General features: G+C 37.1%; 1 protein-coding gene and 1 pseudogene across 1 annotated transcript in view; one reads left to right on the forward strand and one right to left on the reverse strand.

Annotated features, from left to right (window-relative positions):
* Positions 1-433: 433 nt before the first annotated feature.
* On the forward strand, positions 434-1,680 carry LOC102252347 (annotated as a pseudogene).
* A 1,367-nt stretch (positions 1,681-3,047) lies between these two features.
* The window catches only part of ERCC8 (excision repair cross-complementation group 8), a 38,226-nt gene continuing 30,767 nt past the window's right edge, over positions 3,048-10,506 (reverse strand). The window contains exon 13 of the mRNA XM_014550489.1: positions 3,048-3,168. Within this exon, the coding sequence (XP_014405975.1) occupies positions 3,100-3,168 (69 nt within the window). The 3' untranslated portion in view covers positions 3,048-3,099. The remainder of the gene's footprint in view (positions 3,169-10,506) is intronic.

A 10,506-nucleotide genomic window follows, 5' to 3' on the forward strand; every position in this document is an offset into this window, starting at 1 on the left:
GGATTAGAACTATGTTTGCTCAACTGGCATTTTCCTATTGCCTAAGATTTAAAGTTCCTGTTTTTCCCTTTGGGCTTATAGTCATCAAAAGTAGCCATCTTTTTTCCTTTGTTTTCTTCCTTTTTCAGGCTTTTGCTTCTGAAAGTGCAGCACATCTTTACTTTCTTTATCTGGCTGGTAAGAGGGAAAGGGGAGAGGCTGAAGGAGCCAGGTACCTCTAGGCAACCTCTCACTGGGAAGACATGACTCCTATCTACAGAATAATCATCTCTTCCTCATACCCTGCCTTTTTTTTTTTTTTTTGAGAGAGAGAGGAAGAGAGAGAAACATCAGTTGGTTGTTTCCTGCACATGCCCCAACTGGGGATCAAGCCCGCAACTGAGTATAGGCCCTTGACCTGGAATCAAATCAGTGACCTCTGGGTACATGGGACGACACTCCAACCAACTGACACTCCAGTCACAGGGATAGGCCAGGGCACCCCACTTTTTTTTTTTAACAAAGTATTTTACAATGGCTTGTATTTCTAGGCAGCTAAACTTTTTCCTTTTGGATGTTTACCTGATAAGCTTCTGGTGGTGCCAAGTGGCCTTTGCTGTGAGCTGTGCCCCCTTCCCTAGAGTGTCCCAATCAACCTTAGGCGAACTAGGAAAGCAATGGTGGCATCAGCTCTATTTGTGCATGAGACCCTTTGCATACTGACAAGCAGCAGCTCTTAGGAGAACCCATGCACATGTGGCAGAAGAAGTAAGGGAGTGGAGGGAGGAGAGGGGTTTTCATGAAATGACAGCATGTTGAATATCCTGTTATGTGTAATAGAGAGATGCTTGGAAGAATGCCACTAAAATGTCAGTGGTGGTTATCTCAGTTAGTATAATTCTGCATGACCATCACATTTTTTTGGTAAATTTTTTATGTTGCATGAATTTTTTACAATGAACATGTATACCGTCATCTCCTGGTATTTGTAGGGAATTGGTTTCAGGACCCCCCATGAAAACCAAAATCTAAGGATGCTCAAGTCCCTTATATAAAATGGTATAGTACACACATCTTCCCATTACTTTAAGTCATCTCTAGATTATTTCTAATACCTAATGCAATGTAAATGGTTGTTATAATGTATTCTTAGGGAATAATGACAAGAAAAAAACTGTATGTGTTCAGTACAGACACAACCATCATAGGCCTAATTAGTAACTATGTTAGTAACAATGTAACTTTCTTTTTTGGGGAATATTTTTGATTCACAGTTGGCTGAATCTACTGATGTGAAACCCAGAGATGTGGAGAACGGACTGTATTTATATAACTAGAAAGAAGCTATACACTCTCTTGGGTTCTGACCTAGTTTGCAGGGACATTGCTAAACGCACCAAAAAGGTCAGAGTCGTTGATAAATATGGGACCCGTTATGGTGCCTCCCTCAGGAAAATGGTGGAGAAAATTGAAATCAGCCAGCACACCAAGTATACTTGCTCCTTCTGTGCAAAACCAGGATGAAGAGGTGAGCTGTGGGGACCTGGCATGAGAACAGTAGCTGGTGGTGCCTAGCCCTACAACACCGTTTCTGCTGGCACAGTGAAGTCTGCCATCAGAAGACTGAAGGAATGGAAAGGCCAGCAGAAGCTGCACAATTTGAAACATTACTAGCCTATAATAAATGGGTTAATTTATGTTTTTTTAAAAAAGGAAGCAATACAGTTATTTGCAGTTTGAAGGAAGATTTATTTTTTTCTTAAAAGTAAAAAAAAAAAATTCCAATTTCAATAGCATTCTCAAAAGTCATAAGCCTCCTATCCTCACCAAGGGGAGCGGGGAAGTGAGAGTAATAGCTTAAGAAAATCAACAATAAAGTAAATGTATATAAAACATCTGTCCAGAATGGTTTAATGTGAGGTCTAGCACTTACACACTCAAAAACTCAACAACTGTATACTTGATATTCAAGCTCATAAAAACTTCTTTTACATGTTTCTTGCTGATAAGAACCAGGAAGAAAGGAAATACAAGATTAGCTTTATGATAATAACTTATGGGTTGACACAAAAAAGAGTAGACAGTAAACTAGAAATTTTATGACATTTCACGTTTAAGCCTGGTTCCCTGTCAGGAAATTTTCTGTCTTGATGAATGAAGTAGAACTTGGTCACATCTTAACAAGATTCAGAGAAAGGAAGTTCAAGTGTGAGTACAAGCTGCCATCTGCTGTGTTAAAATAAAGGCAACACGGGATTTTCCCCAAGTTAAAAAAATTCCTGTGGTGCACTTTTTGGATTATGGGAAGAACTGAATCCAAAAACATTTAACATAAAGCTAGACAACAGTCAACTAAATGAAATCACTACAAAAACCAACTACATGAATAAGAAAGAATAAAACATTTTTATGCTAACTTTTCAACTATTATTTTTGATATAGTCATCCTCAGTAAAACTGTCCTTGAAAGTGAAAATTAACAGACTGATGGTGTAGCCAGTAGAAAGTCAGTGCTGTTAACCACCAGTTGCTCATCCTCAGAGAAAGCATCACACAGTCCGCTCAAGACCCCACATGGGGTGCTGTGACTTATCTCCTTGTACTATAGCAATAGGGGCTGCCCTAGGTCACAGCAATTGGGATCAAGAGATATGTTTTGATTACATATACTATATAGAAGTCTGTTTTAGGATTTCATGAAAATACTAACCACATATTTTGGTTGTTGTTAATCCTCACCTGAGGATATTTTTCCATTTAATTTTAGAGAGAGTAGAAGATAGGGGCAGAGACACAGAGAGAAACATCAATGTGAGAGAGACACATCGATTGGTGGCCTCTTGCCCACATCTGGACCAGGGCTGGGGATCTAGCCTGCAACCAAGGTACATGCACTTGACCGGAATTAAACCCATGATTCTTCAGTCCAAGGGCTGACGCTCTATCCACTGAGCCACACCAGCTAGGGCAATACTAATCACATTTTAAAATATGAGGAGAAAAATCATCCAAATTCAGAGCTAATTTAGCTATCACTGAACAGTTAAAAAAAAAAAAAACTATAACAGTCCATTTTAAAATTTTCATTAATAGAGACACAAAGGTACTTAGGATTGACATTCATCCTTCCTCATCGCTGCTGCTCCAGGCATCTTCAAATGCTGGATTTAAATGTGATCTGGTTGAGGTCTAAAAAGGAGGGAAAGAAAGATTTGATTAATCTATCTCATGATTTTAGGTTCACAATATAGTTATGAAATATATCAGATAAAAAACAATTAGATATTTTGAAAGAAACAATTGTTAATTATAAAACAAAGGTAATGTAAGAAACACCCCACATACTATCCTATCTAATAAGGAGTAATATGCAAATTGACCATCACTCCAATACACAAGATGGCCACCCCCATGTGGTCAAAGATGGCCACCACAAGATGGCCAGCAGGGGAGGGCAGTTGTGGGTGATCAGGCCAGCAGGGGAGGGCTGCTGGGAGGGACCAGCCCTGCAGGGGAGGGCAGTTGAGGGTGACCAGGCCTACAGGGGAGGGCAGTTAGGGGCAACCAGGCCTGCAGAGGATGGCAGTTGAGGGTGACCAGGCCTGCAGGGGAAGGCAGTTAGGGGTGACCAGGCCTGCAGGGGAGGGAAGTTGGGGGCAACCAGGCCTGCATGGGAGGGCAGTTGGGGGCAATCGGGCTGGCAGGGGAGCAGTTAGGCGTCGATCAGGCTGGCAGGGGAGTGGTTGGGGGGCATCAGGCTGGCAGCCAGAAGTGGTTAGGGGCAATTAGGCAGGCAGGCAGGCAGGCAGGCAAGCGGTTGGGAGCCAGCAGTCCTGGATTGTGAGAAAGATGTCCGACTGCCTGGTGGGATCGGGTGTAAACGGGCAGTCGGACATCCCTTAAGGGGTCCCAGATTGGAGAGGGTGCAGGCTGGGCTGAGGGACACCTCTCCACCAGTGCACAAATTTTGTGCACCAGGCCTCTAGTATAAGATAATGTAATTTCATTTTAAATAGACATACCAGACTTTATCCAAATTATCTACGTTTCCCTCAAAGCAGGTACCTCACAACACATACATAACATGTGAGCTCATGAGAGTGTGTGCATGGGCACTCGTGCGCCACACACACACACACACACACACCATGATGCTATTGCTTAATGTATTTCTGCAACTCTTTGGAATTACCTGGAGAAAGTAACAAATTACCATCCATATAGCTAAGACTGAAATCAGGTCTATAGTCTGACTAGACAACTTTATATTGTTTGGATGGACCTGACTTTTATAAATAAGCAAATATCCAAAAATGAAGAATAAAGTATTCATCAACCTGAGTAATACCATTTTGGGTTCAAAAAGTAATTTGGGCTACTAAGCTGTGAGGTTTATTTATTTATTTTTTTATGGTTGGTAAAGGGGTTCAGAAGCAATGCAAAAATGTGTCAGAAATGGTAACATGTTTGTCATTAGCACTAGGTTTCCCTGGGAGTTTTCTTGGAAAGATAACATGCATTTGGGTGATGTTTATTTAAAACGATAAAACATCACAGTATTCTTACAACTTTAGAGTCATACCTAATAAAGGTAATCAGCAACTAGAGGAATTTTAATTATTTGTGGTATTTTTAAATCAACTCACTTTTTTAGGAAACATTTTAAATGGTTACCTTCTTATTCTCTGGCAAATGACTGAAGGGCTTTAAGATGGTCTCATTTTTTATTTTATTTTTGAGTGTCTGGGCATTATGAGCCAGGTTTACTTCTTATTCTGCAGCTTTTACATTTGCTACAAGACCCCAAATTACCACCAAGACTACTCAAATTATCTTACATGTATTGCTTTTTACAACATACAGCAATATTTTATGATAAGGGTAATCCCTAGTGTATGTCTGAGAATGTTCATTTCCTTTTTGATGACCAGGATGACATAATTTTATAGTTCAAACAACGATAATGGTAGAAAAAGTAGACATTCCAGTAAATACCCAAAGTATCAGCCAGGATGGTTGTAAAACAATATATTAATTTAGGTATTCTTTATGGCTGTCCTATAGCTCAGAGTCTATTACTAACCTAATGTTGGCTATTGTCACTATTACTAAACCTAATGCTGACTGTCATCACTTAGGTATACAAACGAAATTCCATTGTACCTCAAATGTCCAGATACCAAACTATTACCAAATTTCAGCTAACTATTCACTTATTCCTCACAGCAGTCCATGTGTTTGCAAGAGTAGCATACTGAACTGTATTCATTTATTCTTTCATCCAAATGTCTACTGGGTTTATAACTTAACTACTAGGTTATCTAGTGAGAGTTTATTCAAAGATGCATTGTCCTTAAGGGCAAGGTGATTCCTCGTCCCTACTCTATCTTTGGAAGTCTTTAACTCTGCCTTACACATCTACCAAAAACATCCCTAGTTGGATAAAGCATATAAAGGTCATGCCTCCAAATTCCATTATGGAAGACCATTATGTAACCTATTAAACATTTAAATTTCATTTGGAGACTCAACAGACAAGTAAAATTATATTTTACTATATATTATTTTTGAGCAAAGAAACAAAAATAATTAAGTGAAAATTGAAATGTAGTTGTATATAAATGTTACTGTTTATAGTAGTAACAATATAGTAGTAACATTACTTCTTATACTGTAATGTATTATAGGAAGTATATTTTATTGCTAAAAATCACAAATAAAACATCATACTCATAGTTAAAAGCTGCAGTAAAAATATGTATGGATGTGGTACACATATTATTGGCATGGGACCCACTGATCAAGTGTAACTACCAACAGTTTTCTCTACAACATCTCCTCCTAGTGGACATCCTTTCTATGCTTGAACATCTCTACCTTACCAGGTTGCCTGTTCTATTGACAGATAATTGCAAATGTCATGGAGATCGGAAAGCATGAGTTTAGAGTGGATCTAATCCAGGTCCAAAAACTGGGAAAGAAGAACAGAAACAAGCATCTACCACACATACATCTTGATAAATCCTAAATTTCTTAATGGTCATTACTGGAAAGTCTTCATAGGTAGAATATAGGGTTGTTAGTGTCAGCAAGTAATTATACACTTGCATAAATGATAAATAAAACAGGTCTGTATTGTGTGACCCAAAATGAAGTAAGATTCTTGGTGAGAGGTCAGATTTAGACTGTAATGTAGCTGACTTACAGATTTCAGAAAGGAAAAATTGATTAAGAGTTACATAGGCTTGCTTTGACCACAACTATTTTAGGAAGAGGAGGCCAAAAGAAGGCAGATTACTGATATAATAAAACAGCCTGTCAATTAAATAACAGGATTTATACTTCAAAACCATAAAATTTGTTCCTATTACCCAATACCCATCAAGTTTCTAATGCAGAACTAAATTCCTCCCCTATCTAGGATTTCAGAAGAAACACCCATAATGGATTATATCTTGGTTGATGGGGAAGTAAATCTCACCTAAGGGTGAATCTGAAAGGGATCCTAAAAACGATTTTTGCTTTAATGATATAAACTTGTCTCAGACCACTAATAAATGGCAAAATGGGGATTCAAATCCAGTTACCTACCAGTTTTATTATTACTTAATTTACCTGGAACTAAAGACTAAGTGAGTGTGTGTATGTGTAGTTGCCTCTCTGGGAAACTGCAGGAGTTATTTATTTTATAGTTGAGATGAAAAACATTTAAATATGAGTTAAACAGTAAATATACATGTCAGGAACAGAGTCTTGTATAGACGCACTTCTCCACTGGGTATCTGTAAAATGATCACATTCATGTTCTACCTACATTCACAGAAATCTTCCAAACTAAAGTTTTGTGAAAATAATCTTAGCACATACCATTTTATATTAATATGAGAATGATTGCTATCTTAAAGTAAAACAGTATATTTTGAAAGATAAGGATTTATAGCTCTAAAACAAAAATAAAGCTAACTTGTGTATCTCTATTTGATTTTCCCCTTATTCAGGTGAACTTCTCATATACAAAAATTTTTCTAGATGAGGAGTTCAAACTATGACTACATAATAGGGAAATAAATAATCATAATAACATGCTATCTTTATAAAATAAGCATTTTAGTTTTCTTCTTGTCCTTTTTCCAAACATACATCATAGTAGATTAACTTTTATTTTCATTTGGTAAGTAATTGTTAAACTTCCTAACTGGATCTATACTGTTTTAACTTGGATTTAAAGTATATAGTGATTTCCAAACAGCAGGACACAGTAATTAAATAATAATGTAAAATAAATGGCTGAATCAAATTACTTGGCCACATTAAGCTTTCTACAGAAGAATATTCAGTCACTTAAAGCTGCTATGCACTAAAACTAAACAGGGCCATAATAAACCAATTAGACGTGTGATGAAATCTGGAGGTATTCATACAGCATTTGGCCGGCCACTTGAAGATTTGTCATTGTCTTTTTTTTCTCTTTCATTTAGATTAGGGCCAAAATAAAATAATTAACAGGCAATAAGGGGATTAACAGTGCTTGGTAAAATAGTATCTTTGGTACGAAAGATATCACCTACAGATAGCTTGACATAAATGGCCGGTTGCTCAGTGGTTAGAGTGTCAACCCATGGACCAAAGGGTCTCGGATTCAATTCTCCATCAGGATTCAATTCTCTGTCAAGGGCATGAACCTCGGTTGCAGTTTCAATCCCTGGCACCTGAGGTCGCTGCAACACGCGGGAAGCAACCAGTCAATATGAGACACATTGATGTCTCTCTCACTTTTTCTCTTCCTCACTCTCCCTTTCTTCCTCTCCCTCTTCCTCCCGTTCACTCTCTCAAAAAATCAATGAAAAAAATATCCGCAGGTGAGGATTAACAACAACAGCAAAAAGTAAAAAAATACAGAGTTTACTACTTAAGACTAGGAATTCATCTTTGTTTACACATCACATTTTTAAGGCATTTTAGTCATACTGTCATATTTGTACCAATTTATGCTCTAAGATAGGAACTAACAGACTGCATGCTATGTAAATTGGTAAAATTTGACAGTGTGAAAAAAGAGCCTTAAAAATGTCACCTATTCTATCCAAAGAAGTAATCAGAAATATAAATAATTTATCAACAGATATTTACTTTGATTTGTTAATAATGATGAAAAGAAACGTCTATAAATGAGTAAATAATATCGGCCCGTACCAATATGCTCAATTAATATTTGACAAAGGAGGCAAGAACATACAATGGAGCCAAGATAGTCTCTTCAATAAATGGTGTTGGGAAAATTGGACAGATATATGCAAGAAAATGAAACTAGACCACCAACTTACACCATACACAAAAATAAACTCAAAATGGATAAAGGACTTAAATGTACGACAGGAAACCATAAAAATTCTAGAAGAATCCAAAGGCAACAAAATCTCAGACATATGCCGAAGCAATTTCTTCACTGATACAGCTCCTAGGGCACTTGAAACTAAAGAGAAAATGAACAAATGGGACTACATCAAAATAAAAAGCTTCTGCACAGCAAAAGAAACCATCAACAAAACAACAAGAAAACCCACTGCGTGGGAAAACATATTTGCCAACGTCATATCTGATAAGGGCCTAATCTCCAAAATTTATAGGGAACTCATACAACTTAACAAAAAGAAGATAAACAATCCAATCAAAAAATGGGCAAAGGATCTAAATAGACACCTTTCAAATAAAAGGCATCCAATTTGGAAAGGACGAAGTAAAACTATCATTATTTGCAGATGACATGATACTGTAGAGAACCCTAAAGATTCCACACATACACACACAAAAAAAATACTGGAACTGATAAATTCAGCAAAGTAGTATGATACAATATAAATATCCAAAAATTGCTTGCATTTTTATATACCAATAATGAACTATCATAAAGGGAAGATATGAAAACAATCCCACTTATAATTGCATACAAAAAATAAAATACCTAGGAGTAAATTTAACCAAGGAGGTAAAAGAAGTGTACTTGAAAAATTTTAAAACACTGAAAAAATTGAAAAAGACATAAATAAATGGGGGTATATACAGTGCTTTTGGATAGAAAGAATTAATACCATTAAAATGTTCATACTAACCAAAGCAATCTAAAGATTCAGTGCAATTCCTATCAAAATGCCAATGGTGATTTTCACAGAACTGGAACAAATAATCCAAAAATGTATATATAAAACAAAAGACCCCAAATAGCCTTAGCAATCTTGAGAAAGAAGAACAAAGGTGAGGTATCACGCTACACGATATCAAACTCTACTAAAAGGCTATAATAATCAAAATAGCATGGTACTGGCCTAAAAACATATACATAGATCAATGGAACAGAATAGAGAGCCCAGAAATAAACTCATCCCTATATGGTCAATTAATATGTGATAAAGAATGTAAGAACACACAATGGGGTAAAGACAGTCCATTCAATGAAAGGTGCTGATAAAATTTAACATGAGGGAAAAAAAAAAGAGAAACTAGACAGCCTTCTTACATCATATACAAAAGTAAATTCAAAATGGGTTAAAGAATTAAATGTCAGCCCGGCAGCTTGGCTCAGTGGTTGAGTCAAGGAGTTCAAGGTTCGATGCCTGGTCGGGCACATGCCCGGGTTGTGGGCTCAATCCCCATGGTGGGGCAGACAGGAAGCAGCCGATCAATGATTTTCTCTCATCATTGATATTTCTATCTCTCTCCCCCTCTCCCTTCCTCTCTGAAATAAATAAAAACATATTTTTAAAAAAGAATTAAATGTCAGACTCAAAACCATAAAATTCCTAGAAGAAAACATAGGAAGTTAAATCTCTAATATTTCTCTTAGTCATGTTTTTTCTGATATATCTCATTGGGCAAGAGAAACAAAGGAAAAAATAAACAAATGGGACTACATCAAACAAAAAAAAGCTTTTGCACAGCAAAGGAAACCATCAACAAAATAAAAAGACAACTTACTGAATGGGAGAAGGTATTTGCCAATGATACATCCAATAAGGGGTTAATATCTAAAATTTATAAAGAACTCCTACAACTCACCAATAAAAAATCAAACAACCCAATTTAAAAACAGACAAAGAACCTGAATAGACACTTCTCCAAAGAGGACATACACATGGCCAATAGACATATGAAAAGATGATCGACATCACTAATCATAAAAAAATGCAAATTAAAACCACAATAAAATGTCACCTCACCCCTGTCAGAATAGCTACCATCAATAATCAAGTATAGGTGAGGATGTGGAGAAAAGTGAATCCTCGTGCACTGCTGGTGGGAATGAAAATTGGTACAGCTCATACCGTATGGAGGGCCCTCAAAAAATTAAAAATGGAACTGCCTTATGAACCAGCAATTAAACTTCTGGGTATATACCCAAAGAAACCCAAAACATGAATTCAAAAAAACATATGCACTTGTGTGTTCATTGCAGCATTATTTACTACTAGAGGCCCGGTGCACAAAAATTTGTGCACTGGGTGGGGGGGGGGGGGGTCCCCCCCCCCGGCC

This window comes from Myotis brandtii, unplaced genomic scaffold (assembly GCF_000412655.1).
Source record: "Myotis brandtii unplaced genomic scaffold, ASM41265v1 scaffold115, whole genome shotgun sequence".
Taxonomy (NCBI): Eukaryota; Metazoa; Chordata; class Mammalia; order Chiroptera; family Vespertilionidae; genus Myotis; species Myotis brandtii.